The 19762-nt window shown below is 42.4% G+C and overlaps 2 protein-coding genes across 11 annotated transcripts in view; one reads left to right on the top strand and one right to left on the bottom strand.

The window, feature by feature from the left end:
* LOC119160956 (DNA repair protein SWI5 homolog) overlaps positions 1 to 17773 on the bottom strand; it is a 36845-nt gene extending 19072 nt beyond the window's left edge. For 3 of the 6 annotated variants that reach the window (XM_075880210.1, XM_075880213.1, XM_075880208.1), the window contains exons 1-4: positions 17670 to 17773; positions 13012 to 13060; positions 9662 to 9774; positions 4745 to 4839 (exon numbers count right to left, since the gene is read on the bottom strand). In XM_075880210.1, coding sequence (XP_075736325.1) covers positions 4745 to 4839; positions 9662 to 9774; positions 13012 to 13060; positions 17670 to 17758 — 346 coding nt within the window. In that variant the 5' untranslated portion in view covers positions 17759 to 17773. Of the gene's footprint in view, positions 1 to 2329; positions 2870 to 4744; positions 4840 to 9661; positions 9775 to 13011; positions 13061 to 13139; positions 13163 to 17024; positions 17376 to 17669 lie in introns of those variants that run through there. The other 3 variants (XM_075880212.1, XM_075880211.1, XM_075880214.1) reach the window with 3 other exon arrangements.
* The window catches only part of cm (AP-3 complex subunit carmine), a 117985-nt gene continuing 115924 nt past the window's right edge, over positions 17702 to 19762 (top strand). For 2 of the 5 annotated variants that reach the window (XM_075880202.1, XM_075880205.1), the window contains exon 1: positions 17703 to 18051. In XM_075880202.1, coding sequence (XP_075736317.1) covers positions 18017 to 18051 — 35 coding nt within the window. In that variant the 5' untranslated portion in view covers positions 17703 to 18016. Of the gene's footprint in view, positions 18052 to 18728; positions 18826 to 19762 lie in introns of all 5 variants that reach the window. The other 3 variants (XM_075880203.1, XM_075880204.1, XM_037413237.2) reach the window with 3 other exon arrangements.

Genomic DNA, 19762 nt, shown 5'->3' with positions numbered 1-19762 from the left:
TGGAGAGAATTGAACACGCTCTGAAAAACGGAGGAAGCGTCAAAGCAGTGAAGAGGAAACTTGGGCTAGGCAAAAGTCAAATGTATGCACTAAGGGACAAAGAAGGCAAAATAACTACCAATATGGATAGGATAGTTAAAATAGCGGAGGAGTTTTGCAGAGATCTGTACAGTAGCCGAGACAACCACGACCTTAATACTACAAGAACTAGCAGTAACCCAGATGACACCCCACCAGTAATGATAGAAGAAGTCAGAAAAGCTTTGGAGAGCATGCAAAGAGGCAAAGTTGCTGGTGAGGATCAGGTAACATCAGATCTGCTGAAAGATGGAGGGCAGATTGTGTTAGAAAAACTAGCCACCCTGTTTACGAGGTGTCTCCTGACGGGAAGAGTACCAGAGTCTTGGAAAAACGCTAACATCATCTTAATACATAGGAAAGGACATGACAAGGACTTGAAGAATTACAGGCCGATCAGCTTGCTCTCTGTAGTATACAAGCTATTTACAAAGGTAATTGCTAACAGAGAAAAGAAAACATCAGAATTCAATCAACCAAAGGAACACGCAGGATTTCGAACAGTCTACTCAACAATTGACCACATTCACACTATAAATCAGGTAATAGAGAAATGCTCAGAGTATAACCAACCACTATACATAGCCTTCATAGATTACGAGAAGGCGTTTGATTCAGTAGAAATATCAACCGTCATGCAGACACTGCGGAATCAGGGCGTAGATGAAGTATATATAAACATTCTGGAAGAAATCTACAGGGGATCAACTGCTACCATAGTGCTTCATAAAGAAAGCAACAGAATACCAATCAAGAAGGGTATAAGGCAGGGGGACACAATCTCCCCAATGCTATTTACCGCGTGCTTACAGGAGGTTTTCAGAAGCCTAGAATGGGAACAGTTAGGGATAAGAGTTAATGGAGAATACCTTAGTAACCTGCGCTTCGCCGATGACATTGCATTGCTGAGTAACTCAGGGGACGAATTGCAACTCATAATTACGGAGTTAGACAAGGAGAGCAGAAAGGTGGGTCTTAAAATTAATCTGCAGAAAACGATAGTAATGTACAACAACCTCGGAAAGGAGCAGCGCTTCGAGATAGGTAATAGTGCACTTGAAGTTGTAAAAGACTATGTCTACTTAGGGCAGGTAATAACCGCAGAGCCGAACCACGAGATTGAAGTAACTAAAAGAATAAGAATGGGGTGGAGCACATTCGGCAAGCACTCTCAAATTATGACAGGTAGATTGCCACTATCCCTCAAGAGGAAGGTATATAACAGCTGTATCTTGCCGGTACTTGGACTACCTTTATCTTGGACTACCTTTTACTTGGACTACCTTTTACTTTTGGACTACCTTTTACTTGGACTACCTGTATCTTGCCGGCGCTTGGACTACCTTTAGTTGATTCTTTCAGAGTGTTAGCCTCTAACTCAGAGCACTCCTGATTGCTCTGACTTCGAAGTGAGAGTGTGGCGCGATCTGACCTGGAGGACGGTTCACGTGACACAAGCAAGCCAATACTGTGGCTGCTGGCAGGAGAACGAGGTGAGGGGTGTGAGAGTTCATTTCGAAAGGGGGTATCGCCGAACGCGTAATACTTTGTGCATGTGCGTTTTTAATGACGTTTTTTGTGTGTGTGGGATGAATTCACATCTACGAAGCCATAAATGCACCATGTCAATAACGAGGTGGCTAGCGAACGCAGAGGAAATGTCAAAGCTGTCGCTAAAGCAACTTGCAGACAGCCTCGTGATTTGTCTTGAAGATAGCATTTCGGACGAGGACGATCACCAGATTTATGTGTTGAGTTCAGGAGGCTTTCGCTACACCCAGACATGTCAGAGAGAGAGGATATAACAAGGGTCAGACATGTCAGAGACGTCCACTGAACTGATTGGCACCATTTGTCGACGCGGCACAGCAATATTTAACCAGCAGCTTCCAGCGCTAGCTGCGTGGTGGCGCTACAGGCGCAGTGCACTAAGTGCTTTGACATTGCCGATGTAGTCGGTTGGTACGCTGCCTCTCGCGCTCTGACTGCTAGCTGCCTCTCATCTGGCAACTCTGAGCCAGAGGACCAGAGCGGCCAACCGAATACGCCAAAACATTGTAGGCCATTGCACCAAGAGTTGGTGCAATGGGGCTCTGAAATTTTGGGGATGCCAGTTAAGCTAAATATGAAGCCAATTCTTTCACACAGTTGAGCTTCACATTAATAAAAAACAGTACTATTCAACATTGGTTGCATTTTGATATCCAAGCTCTGTGCCCAAGCTCAAGAAATTAGTCTGCTTCTTCTCATATTATTCTCTTATTGCATAAACTTTTTATTCCAAATGAATACACTGTGGAAGAAAGCAGCATTTTAGCATGGAAATGAACCCCAGAAGTGCGTTTTCTTGGGCTAGTCGGTTACACATTGTATGAAAGGTAAAAGATGCGCAGAAATGACAAGACAAACGAAGAAACACACAGGATGAGCGCTGACTAAACACAGCAGTCATGCTTCTGTGAGCAGGCGAGTAGACTGTGTAACGTGGTTTAACCTGAGGATTTACTGCTTGGCCCGGCACATAAGTTGCTCTCATAGGTACAAGGAGTGAACGGCAGCAACAAACGATTAAAAGCCGTTCATGGCATCTCACACAAAATTTAAAAAATCACCCCGAAATTGGACGTGGAAGTACTTTTTGGTGCCCCCGATAATCTAGGAAGACTTTGCAGACACGTCAACCAAGAAGGACCCACGAAGCTTCCGTGTACAACAAAACACAAAAGACCGTTTGTTGAAAGCACGGCGAACGTTGTCTATAAGGTCCCACTCTCCTGCAAGAAAACAGACACTGGACAAACAGGCGATTGTCTTAATTAGCCACTCGGCAAACATCTTAACAATCATCGTCTAAAACACGGCAGCAACATGGCGCTCCATTGTAGCACGTGAAGGTGCATGCCGAAGTTCAGAGACTGCAGTCATAGAAAAATACCCAAGCGTGCACAGTTGTCTGATAGCCGAGGCTTTCGCAATACTAAAGGGCGACACATGTGTTAGTGAACCATCCATAACACTGAGCAAAGAAGAGATTAACTATCTCACATGTGGCTAGGTGCACTCTTAAAATTGCAGTCTTGTCGACTTACAGCTTCCACACATTGTATCGTGACGAATGGCTTGGAATTGCACATGACTTGTTACCCCACACCTTTTTCCTTTATACTGCATTGAAGCAGTAAAACAGTCAGTCGTTAGTCAGCGCTCTTCCTGCATGTTTCTTCATTCGTCTCGTCTATTTTGTGCTGCTTTTACCTTTTACAATAGCGTGGAAAGCTTTTGCATGTTTCAAAAAGCTCACTGCATTAAAAATGTTTCCCAAAAACACGCGCTATACATAGCCACCATCATGCATGCAGGGTGAAAGTGGGTTGGTGCCCCAATTATTCTTCGTGAAAAGCCTGTGTGTTCACAAGATTGTCTGCAGCAGAAGCAATAGTGCTTAGCTACTGACCCGAAGGTCGCGGGTTCAGCCACGAGTGCAGCACTCGCATTTCGATGGAGAAGAGATGCTAGAGACCTGTCTGCCATGCGACGTTAGTACAGATTAAAAAACACTAGATGATCAAAATTTTTGGAGCTATCCACTATGGTGTCCCTCATAATCATATCATGGTTTTGGGACATAAAACTATAGATTCATTATGTTCACAAGTTAATTCATCTTTCATACCTGTGGCAAACGAAGAACATAAGATGCAAAATACCCAATAATAAACTACTCTAGACACAATTTTTGCCTGGCATTTCTTCACACAAAAGCACACCAATTGGAAGGATGTACTTGGCAGCTTTTAGCAATACAATCATTGTATTTAAGTACAACAGCAGAGTGTGTGGGGTGCTCTTGAGTTCTTTCTGACAACACGTGACTGACCCCACGTGACTGACAACTCTGATTTCAAACGACGATAAAAGCCTCTGTTTTCACAATCAAAACTGCGCTGCACTTGATGCGCATGCCGAACTGGTTCTGTGCAAGATGCGGCAATTAACTACTTGTGGTACACCGGAAGGACAAAAACTTCGTAAGCTAACTATGAATTCAAAAGCTACCAAGAAAAGCAAAAAAAAGTAGTTTCGTCACCACTGGCTGAATTAGGCATACACACACTTCATGGTTTTGACATCAGCTTTCAGATTGATTTAGGTCAGGTTAGGCGAGTTATTTCAAAAGGTGCTGTATGGCCTACAAAACACACAGGAATAAAGTAGCTTCTGAGCTTGCCTGAAATTAAACAAAATAGAATTACGATGGACAAAAAAGGCCGATTTTGCCGTTAGAAAAAATGCGATAGATAGGTAGATATGTGGAGTTTAACGTCCCAAAACCACCATATGATTATGAGAGACGCCGTAGTGGAGGGCTCCGGAAATTTAGACCACCGGGGGTTCTTTAACGTGCACCCAAATCTGAGCCCACGGGCCTACAACATTTCCGCCTCCATCGGAAATGCAGCCGCCGCAGCTGGGATTCGAACCCGCGACCTGCGGGTCAGCAGCCAAGTGCCTTAGCCACTCGACCACTGCGGCGGGGCGTTAGAAAAAAAAAAAAAGTGAAGCAGTCAAAGCACCTTCGCAGAAAACTTTACATCAACGAGATGAAGAAGCAATAATATGCGTCTGATAATCCCCAACAAGTAACTACATAAAATGTTAAACTTACCCAAACTGCCAATCACTTGATGAGCAATGTCCTTGATCTGGTTGTAAGTATGCAGCTGCTCCATGTGCCAAGGAAGCTCCTCGATGGTGCAGCCCCTGAAGACACAGAAATGATGGTCACATCAAATCAAAATTGAGTTGTGCGGTTTTACATGCCTAAACCATGGCCCAATTATGAGGCATGCTGTAGCGAGAAGCTGTGTAATAATTGCCACCAAGGGCAAGCAAAGGCAATCTGAATAATATTCAAGGTATGACGATCCTTGATGCCGCAAAAAAATGGCAAGTGAGGGGGCACCTTCATAAAAGGGGGATAAAGCAAAAAATTTGGCAGGTCAACATGCTCGACGGCACACTTCGGTCTTATGATTTTGGCCATAATGACTCCCTGATGTTCTTTTTTTTCCTGTAGACATTTACAGGGAGTAACCCAATGCTCTCCCAAGTGCCCATTTCCCTGCTCTCAGGACTTGACGTGCTGCATAGCTCTAAAACACGAAAAAAGTAGATGCATCAAGCAAGCGAACCACTCTGAACGTACTAGTGTGGTTGCAAGGATGTACCAAAAGCCACTTGTATTGAATGCAGCGCAGCACCAGGCACTTTGGCACTATAAGTTCCAAGGGCATGCGAGCTGAAATCAAATTGCACCGTCTAGCAATGAGCACCCACTGTCCTTACATCACATGGCACAAGCGCACCCAACATAAACCTCTGCTGTTCTTGACAATCATGCGCGCATGATATCCTGCTCATATTAACCACTGTTCAATACTCAGACTGAAGACGGCCAGCCTATGAAAATATTCATTTCCTTCTGATAGGAGCTACACAACATATTAATGAAATGTCCAGCACAGCTTTTACGATGTCTCTAAAATGCCTCTTGTCATCTCGGACCACAATGGTGGTGCTATGTCTCAGGCCTAATTAATGCAAAGGGGCTTATTCTTCTCCGTCAGTTGTTACTATAATGTAGAAAAAAAACACAGAAAAATGTTTCCTATACTTTCCTTGGCATTACTGGGTACAGTGAAACTTGTTTATAACGAACTCCAAAGTGCCGCGATAAATTCTTGTTATATATGTAGTTTGTTGTATATGGACCCACCCATGAAAATCAAAGTGGCCAAAGTGTTTTTTTTTTCTTGGGCATTTTTATTCAAAAGTGCGAAAAACAAGTGCTGACAAGTTGGGGCTTTTCACGTGTTAAACAATGGCCATTTTCGCAGCAGACTCGGGCCGTTTCATTGAAGCGCAGTACTGCCCCGTCGAACCAATCATACCTGACTAGCTGCGTGCAGCATGTCGCTTAGTCAGCTCTCGCCGTCGCATGCTAGTTCATTTCCAGTTTGATGTATGCGCACGTCTGAGCTTTCTTCGCGCATGCTTCACTCAGGATAGTGCTCGGCTGCGGCCAGTAGCCTGTTTGTTTACCACAACGAAGAATTTTGTGAGCAATGCGCGCAAACGGCCTCGCACGACGCAACGGCGGTGAACTTGCGAATGGCAGCATAGCGCGCTTGTACTTCCGTTACTACGCTGAGCAGCGCTCTGCAGATGACCGAGATAAGGTTGCCGGCGATGAGTCAAAATTGCACGTTAATCCCGACCGACTACCGCACCATCGCTCTTTTCTGATGCTTATCTGTTGAGGCATTGCCCCGCGGAAACCTTTTGTGGCACATTGTGATGTGGGAGAGTCGTTATCGCTTCTCGCATTTATGGCTTCTTGCGTTCGAAGACATTGTTGATTAGTTGTCGGCGGTCAATGCCGAGAACGGTGTCAAAAAAGTTTGCTGTGTGAAAGCTGACCGCAAAACTTCATGCTGCCTCCTATTTCTTCTTGTTTTTTTACCCTCTCACTTCCGTTAAGCCGGTTAAAAAACGTCTGAAGTCTGCGTGCGAAGTTCACCGCGGTGTATCTTTGTCGCAAGTAAACAGCAGCAGGGCACACGCGAGCAAGCGCCTATCTCCTGCTTTAGAATGCCTGTTTTAACACTTTTTTCGCGTCCTACCCGCCATATTTTTACCGCGACTGTGTCGGAAGTGTTCGAAAAATGTTGGCTGTATGTAGACTCAGTTTCAAAGGGTAGCATAAGAAAACCATAAGTGCACCAAAATATGGTCGTTATAACCGATAGGGATTGTTATAAGTGGGTTGGACTTAATAGTTTCCATTAAAAATGTGTTGATATATGTAGGCTTTGTTTTATTTCGGTCTTTTTTCTTTCTGCATTTTTTTTCTTCTGAAGGCTTATCCGAACACTTTTCCTGAAACCTGAAAAACAAGGCACAGGGTCTCTCGCAAACGATTATGTTCCTCATAACGGCCACCTTCACTTCTTTCACTATTAAACATCCCCCTAAACATTATAAATTTAGAGATAACTGGTAAAATAGGTAATTGCCAATAAACATACTGGCCATTAGAACAAACTTTGATGTGGGCATCTGCCATGAATAATGGTCAATAAAAATAACCACTTTCTTCTTTCTTCCACATCATTTTTTACAATAACAGCTGTTGTAAGCTCACTCCCCTAATTATTATGATATATATTGTCACCGGATCGTGATGTCGACAAAAGCAGAGACGACTTGTCCAAAATGAAACTGTTTATTTGGGCAAACTTGTGGCCGGTAAATGAAAAGTTAGGTTGCAGTGATACACACTGACACTAATAGCAGCGAACAGAGAGTCGGACGTCGATCAACTGACATGCGGTGGAGCGCGTCTCCATTTATACATGTGCCGTCAAATATTCCAGCCTTATCACTGGTCTTCATGAAAGCTCTGAAATAATCTCGAGTGTTCACGTCTTGCGGGCAATCTTAACAGAACGATGTACTATAATTGCGAATCTTCTCAAACAATGAGGCACAGTTTGCACTGAGCATTCCTGACAAGTTTTGTAGGCGAAACTGAATGAAATAAAAAGAAAAATAGAAAATGTGCGTGGCAAAATACTGGTTGCATGAATTCCAAGGTGTTTCGCAAGATGATTACAAAAGAATCTGTGGGACTTTGTTACACTTGAAACTTTATCGCTAAAAGAACAGCAACTGAAGATTCAACTATTCAGTCACTCCACTGGTGCTAAAATCCATGGCCTACAAAAATACCTCAACTGAAGAACAAGATCCCCCCACCCACTGCAATGATTGACCGATGTCTCCTTCGCTTTTATAAGGTGGCATTGGTGCCGCCTTGGGGTTTGAGTGTTTTCTGAGTTGTGTTTGCAGAATACTGCTAACGTGCAGTTATAAACGTTAGCTCCTACCAATACTACAAGAAGCAGTGCAAGGTTTAAGGCCCATAATAAATGCACAAGCCTCGTTTTGTGCTACAGCTTATGTGATGGAAGAACACCAGAGTTCTTCAGTTACACCTGTTGCTAAACTTCGTTCCAAAATATGGACATGCCCATGGACAAATTTGTGATGGAAAGTAAACCAATGTTATACCTGGGAGTGACAGCCGAACACACCACTTGGCACCAATTGCGACAATTAATTGCGACAATTACACCAATTGGCACAAGCACTTTCAAGAAAGGTCGAAGAGCTCTGTGGACACAATATCATCTGAACAATGTAGCCCACCAATGTAAACACACTGCTTGTTTCATCAATGCCACACTACTCATGGGCTAGCATATCAACATATTTGTGCAGCACAAGACAACGCTGTGCAAATATGTTGACACCAGATGTTGTTGTGAGTGAAGTGCGTGAGTGAAGAGATTTTCAAATTTGGCACGGCAAGATGGGCTACTGACACGGTGTGCAAGATGGGCTATTGCGCGAGTGTAGCGAATGCTGGCAATTGAAAAAGAAGAAAAAGTAAAAAAATTGCACACAAAGATCCAGAGTCAGGACAAGAAAAAGGAAGAGAAAGAATCGTGCAGGTGGTTGGAAAAACGTGGCTAGCGTGCGAGCTTGTCGGGTGCGAGTACCTGGGCGTCAAAGCGTCCACCTAGCCGGCGACTGCTTTTATGGGGTCCTGGTGACCATTCAACCACCGCGGCTATTGGCAATTCCCCGGCACGGCCTGGTTCTAGTGTTCAAGCAGAAGACAGCGCCGCAGATGACATCGTCTACCGGTAGGGGGAGTGAGTCGTCGGGCTACAGGCCCGAGCTTGTGCACTCCCACCACGGCGGCTTCCGCACTGGACTATTGAAGGGCATGAACCGCCGGTGAACCGCATCTGTCTCCATACGCATCCAGACTCCAGCACAAGAACTTCAACACGAAGGACCATTTAAACTAGTAGAGATTTCCCCTCGTTAACGAGAACTGACAGTGCTTGTTAGTTTACCTTTTCTTGATCGTAGCATTCCCGTTTTTGCATTTTTTTTGTGTTCGTGCAAATGTATATTTTTTTGCCATGCAAATCAAACGCTCACCTCCTTCTCTTCCTAAGAACAACATTTCACAGCATGATTTTGGTTGACGTGGCATCTAGATTTTCATACATAAGGCCTATCGAGAGTTTTGACACTCATACAACTGAAGAACTCTGTATGAACATGTCTCTCACTGAGCTATCAGAGATTCTCATTGCTGAAACATTTGGTGTGGTCACTGTATTTTGCCAGTGCTGGCCTACAGGTCAAAATACGAAGACTAATACAGAAAGCTAGAAAGAAAAACTAAGGAATGTCAAAAAAAAATTGAGGAGGAGGATAACAGCCGTAAGTTTTGCAGATGGCATTACAGATTCATGCAGGTATCCCTTGTGCTCTGGTCATGACATAGAGCATGAAACTAGTGTTTTTTTACAGTAACAGATGGGGTCACAAGAAAAGTGAGTCCAGCTGAGAGCGTCAGAAATGAAATCGGGAAATATGTGAACCAAGAGTGTGTTTAAGCAGAATGAAACGAGACTTCTAGGCAAAGTGGTCGATCACTCACTCTGCCTTGAGCTGTTCGATTTCCTCATCCAAGAGGCGACTCCTGTTGCGGAGGCCTGCCAGCTTCTTCTGCAAGTCCTCAACACTTTCGCTGCTCACAGGTGTAGCCTTCATCTGGAATGAAAACCCACATGCTTAATACACCCGGTCAATTATTTTGGTAAACGAGGTACTCGTAATGCCCGATTGGTGAAACAAGGTGTAAAATGAGCTAACGTTGGGTCCAAAGGGGACACTCAGTGCCAACTTCGCAACATGCCCACACTTCTCTGTGGTTCGAAGTGAATTGTGATTTCGTCAAATAACTTGTGATCGAATACCTACAAAACTAATATAATATATTTCTGGAGTTGAACGCCCCAAAATCAGGATATAGTTATGAAACACACCATAGTAGAGGGATCCAGAAATGTCAATCTGGTGTTTTTTAACGTGCACTGACATTGTACAGTACACGGGTCTCTATCATTCGACCTCTATCAAAATGTGACTGCCACGGCCGAGATCGAACCCATGACCTATGGATCCAGCAGCCGAACACCTCAGCCACTGATCCACAGTGGCGGACATGGATTGGAAATGTACATTTCACATATTATAAAAAAAATTTAGCATATTTGTCAAAACCCAACTAACCTATGCAAGACTTTTTAAAACTGGAACAAAGAATGTGTGAATGCCATTTGTTCGGTTCAAAGTGAAGAAAAAAAATTCCGAGTGATTGCAGGATTTGAATTTCAGTAGGATGCTATTGAGAACAGGTAAAATGAATCACATTTTAAAATGCACTAACTTAGACCATATAAGCCCCTATAAGAAGCTTGAAGACTTAAAAAATAATTAATCAATGCGAGGGTAATAAGTTCCTTAAACCTTGAAGCGGGGCTTCGTGGCAGTGCAAACTTTTTCTCAAAAGGTGTTTTCTCGGCATAGCACTCCTAAACTCTAGCAAAACTCTCTTTACAGGGCATTATTTGATCCCACCCCCCCCCTAGCTTCGTCAAAAATTAGCATGCCCATAGCCACCGAGCACTTGAAGTTTTCTCTTCCACTATCACGGTGATAAGTTTTACCTACGAGTTAGGTAAGCTGATGACTGTTGTGCAACTGCAGTGCTCGATATATGGTGCAAAGAGCCAGATGCAGTTTGGTTAGTATAGATGCAATATAGTATGAAAATATTTGAAAGAGCAGTGTACACGTTAAGCACTCCTCTCTCCTCCAGTTCATTTCTGTACTTATCCCCTCAACACTACGGGCCCTGATTGTCAGGTGATTGACTATGAAAGATGTCCAGATAAGCCTAGTGGCATAATAAGTCTTCAATGAAAAAAATATGTGCATCAGACATTTACAATAGGAAAATGGAAGGTGCAAAATACTGGCATTCCTAGACCTTATACAAAGAAATGACACCCCGTATCACAATATTTAGTTTGAACTTCCATTCTTTTCACCTCTATAATAAGCTTGCTTGATGCTGGGTCATAGATCATGCCAGTGTCAATAACTTGCTTTAATGAATAGTAATAATAATAATAATAATAATAATAATAATAATAATAATAATAATAATAATAATAATAATAATTGTAAGAGTTTAACATCACAATACCACAATAGGATTATGAGGGATGGCATATTGTAGGGCTTCAGAAATTTCAAACCCCTGGGGTTCTTTGGCATGCATCTAAATCTGAGTACACAGGCCTCCCGCATCTTTGCCTGCATCAAAATGGAGCTGCTGCAACCGATATTCGATCCCGTGACCATCGACTCAGCAGTTGAGCACCATAACCAAGGCCGTCACCGACTTTCGAGTGAAATGCGCCAAAGGACGAGCAAAATGTCACCATTTTTCTTCAAATTTCGCTAAAAAAGTCGCCACTCTAGGTATGTATGGCATGTCTAGTAATAAAAATTCCTAATTACGTACAGTCTCATGGACTATGGTACCATCCATAAAACCCCAATTATATTGACGTTTTTCAAAGACTGTAATGTTACTTGTGTCAACATTGTGGCCCTGAAAAAGGGCATGCATGCACTAGCGGCGTCCCTCAATGCTAGCGCCTCATAACAAAAGCTTGTGATGGCTTCCGTTGCAGCAAATACTGGAAGAAGCAATCGCTACAACAAAAGATAGATGGCATGCGTAGCCTTCATGCAGATTTATAGACTTTCATTACTCTGAAATCAAGTATCTGATAATTGAATAACCTAATTACAAAACAACGGAAACCAATTTGGAAGTATTGCATAACTGTCGCAATGCCCGCGCAATGCTTTATGGGTGGTCATGCTTACGCTGTACATTCACTTCACTGCAATTTCTGAAGGCTGCTCAAATAAGCCTGACTTGTTGGCCCACAGGAAAAGTATCTTAAAAACAAATTTAAGCTCAATATACGAAATTAGGGGGTTCTACAGCAGGCAAGAAGTCGACAAGCTATTCAAGACAGTTAAAGCTGTGGTTGGAACACACAGCCTTAGCGTCTCCTAGCCACTTGAGAAGCGAAACTTCGAAGAAGCTTAAAGCTCTAAAAGCACCTAAAAAACGTAGCATGACACCTCCCCGTTGCGGCACGTGAAGCATCCCACTGACCTAAATTTTTCTGGGAAATTTCTGGCGAAGACACCAGTGCACCAGTACCTCCCTAAGTGAATTAGATGATACACACAAGAAAAAAGACAGGCATAGTAAATTGTGCGTTAAGTGTGCCTTGTACCAGGGCCAAGTCTAAAACTATAAAAAAATAGAAACAGTTTTGTCGCCCATTTGTTTTAAGGACACTGAGTATTGAATGCATAACTCAGTCGACACCTAAGGCACAAATCGCCAAAAACTTGCCATGTTGCCATTCATAATTTTAGGTGGCCACGGGCCTCTTAAATTTGCCAATTTGGCCAAAAGTAGCCACCAGTGGCAACCGAGACCATAACCATTGGACCATAGTGGCGGGTGTAAGTGATAAGAGCTGAAGCACAACGAACATCCTCAATAAGATATAGCCCTTTAATTCAGAATGCCTAAAATGCAAGACAGGCAGCTAAATACGTGTAGCACTCCAGTTCCTTAAGTACTTGAGTAAAAGTGCATATCAAATCTCTATTCTGGTGAGGCTGTGTGGCTTGCAATTGTGACACGCACTTCATTGATTGAATCCAGATATGCGTGCAACATGACTAGAGTTCAGGTTACATTAAGCGTATGAAAATCGCCTGTTGAGCTTCCAAATTTCTCCCAGTAACTGTACACTCCGTAGCTGTGGGCAGTACTCGCACAGTAAAAAAGTGCTTCACAAGTTTCTCCTTGTCTTAAACAATAATGCACAGTTGCGCGCCACTTACCGGTGAGCTGAATGGCCGATTGGCGCTAGAAAGACTGGGACGAGACCGCCTGCAACAAGCAGTGTATTCTCTCAGCAACAACAACAAAAAAGTAGCACAAAGAAAAAAAAAACAGATGTGATGCATACTCCGTCATTTAAAGTTGTGTCATCACTAACACATAAAAGGGCAAAATTTCGCCTTGCAAAGTGCAGATTTTTATATGAGGGCCTTAACAACTGGCAGAACTGATGCAGGGAGGGAAGCTACCCCTTTGAAATTTTAACCTGCCCCCATCAAGAAGCTATCTTATCGTAGATAAGATGATTCTCCTGCCCCATTGTACGGGAATAATCTCTATGCCCTTTTCAAACCCATACTCAACCTTAACCCTTTAACAACCGTTGATAATTATAGCCGTGATAAAATTTCGTGCCAACACGACCAATGACGACTATAGTGTCATAATGCCTACGTGTGTGATTCCTGACACTTTATAGACAAATGAGTTCACGCTTTACCATCTGTGTCTTGCCTTTCATTATATTTCTGCCTCTGAGTGCATATGTGTGCTCACGAAAAAGGAATGAAAGCACCCCATAAAAGAACTTATCTTGAAGACTCCTCATCAGACTACAGCTCCGTAGTTCTATACGTAAACGAAAGGCGACGTCATCTCATCTGAGAAATATGATAACAATCGCGTCATGCAGTAAAGTCTTCATCAGGCTAATCTTTTCCTTTACACAATTCAGGAACTAAAGGAACCTAGCTGATTTGAAATAATGGTGCCATTTGATTCAAAGAAAAAGCTCTACAAGCTGACCAAAAATTTTAAAAAAGACACAAGCCAAAAAATTTTGTACAATTTTCTTTTTTTCATGGCTGTGAAAGGGTTAAAGAGGCCACTTAGCCCAGTCACTACTGAGTCAATGAAATGCAACTTCACCACTGAAGCATCTATACCAGGTGTTTCAATAAATGTCTGAAAATCTGAGAAAATAAGGATAGTAGAAACCTTGCTCCCTGCCATCACAATTTACTTTTCAGCAGTAATAAAATTAATTTAACTTTTTAATTAGTGGAGACGGGCAGTCGGGTCAAATGTTAGAATTCACCTCATTTTTCTGTGCTGCCTTCAGCCGTTTCAGCAGCACTTTGCTAAAAGCAAAATCTGCGCAATGATGAAACATTACACGACATCTTCACTAGGCAAAGGTCGCATGCCCTGAAGCTTCATGAAAGATAGGGATTGAAGGCCTCGCCATACAAAGCCCATTACTGCCTTGAGATTTCCAAAAGGCACTGTTGGCAGTTGGTAATTTCAATAGAGTGATGAAATTTGATATTTTTGCCGGCAAAACAAAAGCCAGAACGTGAAACAGCACAAGTGCCACACTCTTACGAGACATCCTGAATGAGTAACAATTGTTATATCAGCCATCGATCAACTTTGCTTTCTGAGTGCGCGGGTTGCAATTGTTATTACAGCCCGTACAGTGCACATATGTCAATGAGCGAATGATTACCACCACTGCAATGGTTGTCATAAACACTGGCATCATTTCGGTCGTCTGCTATTTGCACTCATCAGCATTTCTGCTTTCGTTTTACGAGTAATCTCTGTCCACAATGATTACCAAAGGCCTCTTTTTCGAATTTTCAAAGAGGCAATGGGTTCTTGATATGAAAGAGTTCAATCCTCCTATTGAACTCGATTGTGTGTCTCCACCAACTAGAAAAGTTACTTCAATGTTCTCAATCACTGCCTTAATTTATGTCTTCTTAAAGGTGCCTTGCAACAGTTATAATAGAATAGTTTCACCATTAGTGCATGATGCTTCACGAGACACATGCTGTAAAAATCTTTAAAATTTGTCAAGAACGAGTGGACTTACAGGAACTTGTGGCATGCAGCGAGTGCGCTGAGAGCTACACAGGGAGGATGATGACAATTGAGCAAGAAGTATATATTAATATCTGAGGTTGAAACCACAATATGATTATGAGAGACGCCGTAGAGAAGAGCTCCGGAAATTTCGACCGCCTGGGTTCTTTAACGTGCACCTAAATCTAAGCACACTGGCGTCAAACAATTTCGTCTCCATCAGAGGGACAAGAAGGTGCATCCCTTCTTCAGTGCGCATCATCAACTTGAGTAGTTTTTTTGCCATTTTTTTCTGCAAACACATGGCAGACGTAGCTTCCTTTCAAGTGTGATCATGAGTGCACGCGCGAACACATGGTGGCATCTTGCACTGGTCCCGGTAGCTCGCATGTTCTCGGGAGCCTTGACTAGTACTAATCGGCAGCGTTTTCTGACCATACTGAAAAAGTGTTGCAAGGCTCCTTTAAAGGAACACTAAAGTGGAACAATGAATCTACTTACATAAATTAATTGTATTCTGAAAACACTGACGTCACAAATTTCACCGTCATAGGCTTTTCACTAGCGAACAAAATCAAGGGCGTTTCATTTTCAAATTTCACGCCAAAATCTCTGCGCATGAGGTAACAGATAGCAAAGAGTATTTTTTGGATTCTGGCGACATTCGCTCATATTCAATGAAACTTGGAATGTTAAATCTCTGGTCCTCTAAGAAGGCAATGTATTCAACTTTCATTCAATGGCTAAGGAGTAGCCGGCACCATGCTTGTGTGCTATCATCTCCTTAAATATTATATCAATAAAAAGCCAATGTTCAACTTTACTGATAAGGAACTAAGCAGGCTTCAGTAGCTGCCATCAAAATCCATGACATCACAGAAATTGGTACAGAAATTTCAAGATGGTGTGGCCAGCTACATTTTCTTCTGCCCCCTGTTCACTTACCAAGCATCTTCTCATGATAAGAGTGGAGATTTTGGTATTGTGAAAGAAAGATTTGCTGATTGGTGAAAAATTTCCCCCTCATGCTGGTTACATAATGCAAAAATTTCCTCATAGCTTCCATATCTACTTTTTCGCTACAGAAAAAGTACGTACGGAAACTGTGGGGGAATATTTAATTTCTCTTAGTTTTGGGCACTTTTTGGACACATTTCTTGAGACACCCTGTACAACTACAGATTGTTATTGAATCTCAAATTACAGAGATTATGGTTTATCACTGAGATTACTGGTTATTTATGGTGTTATTTATTACACATTTCTTAATAATGAAAAAAATGGCAGTCACTAAACACGTAAACTGTTGAGCAGAATCATTAAAAAAAAAACATGCGTGAAAGCTGTCATGTACAGAGTTAAAAATTAAGCCTGCCAAGCTTTCACACAGTTCAGATTATTTTTCTCTAAAATCTGTTGAAGCAACAGCACTGTTGTAATAACCTGTTGTGTTCTGAATTTACTGCTACATATATGTCCCTTAGTAACAATTCGGTAATGAAGTCAGCATTAGCAAAAACAAGACAGCACTGCAACTTTTGCGAACAGGTGCGGCAAATTGTGAGTAGCTTCTACTAAAATTGTCAGTGCCACAATATACTGAACTTCATTATTGCACACATGTAACATCAATACCATTACACTGTTGAACAGCAGCACAGTCAAAATTTTTTTTCTGTGTGTTGTAGGGGGGTTCAACTACACTTTATTTGTTTGTACATGAGTTTCTACATACGAGTGTATATATACACATGCAAAATTTAAAAATTTCGGGAGGGGGGGCTTCCTTGGCTATGCCAGTGGTGTTGGAATATGCTAATAATCAAGTACCTAGCAGTGCTCACGTCGATCATGACCTGCATGCACTGTTTAACAAAAGAAGGACATGAAAGACAGGCGGGAAATTTTTAGAAATAGGGCCTCACAGCCTTGTTTACGCAATCACTTGCGTTTGTTGCCACGGAGCATGAGTCACACGCAAACCCTTTGGGCACACACCTAATTTAAAATAACTCCATATTTAAATATTTTTTAATGATAATGCTCAGGCGCCAAGAGTATCATACTAACTAACAGACGACTCGCGAAGTACTTGATGAAGATCACCGCCAGTAAAACATGTAGCAGCGCGAACTGAATCGCATACCTCGCCTGCATCTTGAGTCTGTTACGGGTCGGTGTCTCTGAAGCAGCCATGCTTTAGGGTGCAGCTTTCTTCGAAACTATCGCGGCTATTTTAAACCTCGGGCCTATTTGGTGGGACAAGAACTGCGCAATGAGGATGTCCAACAAGACACAGATTTAGAAGACCGTCGGGGTCGCCTTTGGAAGCTCTCGTCGGCTGATGGAGCAAGGTGGTGTCACGGCTGTTATACTACTCACACGAAAAGTTTCCTCCACGCACGGAACTACATGGCACACTTGGCACGGGCTCTTAAACACCACACTTAGCTTACGAACGTACCGCGTTTTATGTCTGCGACCAAAAACCTAAAAAAAAAAAAAAACCTGGTGCGCAGTGATGCCAACTTGAGACAAAGTTTTACGCCTAAATTGACCACCAAATACTTTTAATTTACGAAAAAAACTTAAAATTGTCATTGATTGTCATTTTAGTTAATATTAAACCGAACAAACTGTTAGTTAGGTATAAACATAGTAAAAACACTGTGACTCAATTTGTCTGAATCTTGGGTAAACACTTCTCTTTCTCCATAAAAATTTTCTTCCATACATAATTTAACAACCACTACAAAAAAAAGCAAGCAGTGAGCACAAGCTTGGCACGTACTTAATATTAAAGCGTTGGTCGCGCCACACGTTTTCCTGTCGGCAGTTTTCCCATGCCGCGTCGGCAAGTGTCAGCGGGGAGGCGTTCATCAGTCAGCTGCTCGTTATGTTCAGCATGCATTGTTCACAACCAAGCTTAGGCTAGCTCCTTTCTTAGGGTATCAATTAGTGCGAATCCACCAATTTGTTGCGCCGCTGGTGTTTCGCCCTTTCTCTAGTCGCAGGTCGTCTTGTCAGCTGAGTCCGCGTGCCATGTTATAGCCGCTGTTATCTATCGCAGAAACTGCAACGAAAAGAAAAAAAAAACTTTTCATCGTCGGGTTGGGTGAGGTTACCTCCCCAGCCACCATGATCCACAGCGTTTTCGTCATTAATGGCTCTGGGTGAGATGTGCTTGACAAGTTTGTGATTTTGCTTTTGCTCCATATCGTACATACAGCTCGCCTGTCCATGTCACTTTAGCGATCGGGTGACTCACTTGTTATGCACCTCGAAAATTGTGCGTTTTCTTAATGATCTCGCTCGTTTACAACTCTTTTCAAAGTTGGTTACTTTAGCTTAAGCCATCGTGATTTTAATATTATGCATGCCCTAGTCGGCAGTTCGGTCGCTCTGTAAAATCGGCTCACACCACTGATACCGTGTAGTATCGACACTGTCACTGACTGAACGCTAATGTCTAAACGTACTCGGTGAATCACGTTTACACCTTATTCACACTAAACAGTCGATTTAACGGTGTACTCTGCCTCGCAGTTCGTGCCGCGCTTTCGAGGAAACACCTGTAGTTATTAACGTCGACCACGTTGTTTAGCATTGAATGAGGTGTAATGCCCTCGGACGACCGAAGTATACATGCATCAATTGTTCACATCTGTGTTTTACAAGCTGATCGCGCGATCACTGCAAATGTTCATGACGCCCGTAGTATTATAACTACGGGCGTCATGAAGGCGTGCATGCCAAGCTTGTTCTAGTCATAGTCTGTAGTGAATTGCCTCAGTATAATGAATGAATGAAACCAGCATAACTGTTGTTGCTTTCGTCCATTCAACTTCAGATGAAATGCGCTAAAGTGTAAGTGCCGGATAAAAAGGATGTGGGCATCGACTTGCTACCCGGTTGTAGGCACAAATCATTATGAAGTGGCTTGAGATGCAAGTGACATTTTTTTACATTTTTGAAGTGCACAACATTCTAGTGTGGTGGAGGAAAGGGAAGCTGGTTGTCAAGCCCTGTGTTGTAGCGAATAGAGACACTTGAGAGATACAAGATTACAAGTGCCAAACAATTTATTAAATCAATTATATTAATTAAAGTACATTATTAAAGCAGCAAAAAACACATGCTGGAAAAGCATGTGTAAGGGCAAAACTGCTACATAAGGATGCTGATGTTTCGATGAAAATACAAAACTGAAACTAGAAAAATTCAACAAACAAGAAATCGTGTGTAAATTTTGTAGGCATTTTTGTGTTTTGTAGAATTTGTTAAGGTTGCACTAACTTGTCAGCAGTTATGCAGCACACAAGTGCTGATTGGCTGTGCTTTGCATTGAATGTATTCTTTTGTACAGTACTGGGATACTCAAATGCGACATACAGTTTTTTAGTACAATGACTGGTACTTGTGATTGCTCCATGCCATGTTGCGACGAATCTCCTCCCTAAAGTTGGCTCTGATATAAGCGTTAGAGTCGAAATTACACCAATACTACCCAAACTGAAAATGCTAGAAGTGAAAGTGTGTGCGCTACTTAGCCCTAAATTGTCCTGTTGCAATACATGCGTACTATACATTGCACGCCTTAGCTTTTTAATTGTCATGGGGAATCTTGCATGCTGCAGATCGCAGGTCATTATTCTCGTCGCTAACATTGACACCATTTCTGTTGCCAAACATGCTTTGGCCATACGGTTCTGTGTTGGTGCTCGCCAGGCTGTGCCAGTTGCCACAAACGACAAAGCTTCAACAATTTTCTTTCAGATGCAAGGTTTTTAGGGATGTTTGTTTTAACAAAGGAAAGAATGGGAATTTTAAGGGCTCGTTTCTCTTTGTTAGACACAATTATGAGAGCTAATAGACAATAATGCT

The sequence above is a fragment of the Rhipicephalus microplus genome, chromosome X (genome assembly GCF_043290135.1).
Source record: "Rhipicephalus microplus isolate Deutch F79 chromosome X, USDA_Rmic, whole genome shotgun sequence".
NCBI classification, from domain to species: domain Eukaryota; kingdom Metazoa; phylum Arthropoda; class Arachnida; order Ixodida; family Ixodidae; genus Rhipicephalus; species Rhipicephalus microplus.
The sequence above is the reverse complement of the archived record's forward strand: the minus strand, read 5'-3'. Positions and strand labels throughout refer to the sequence as shown.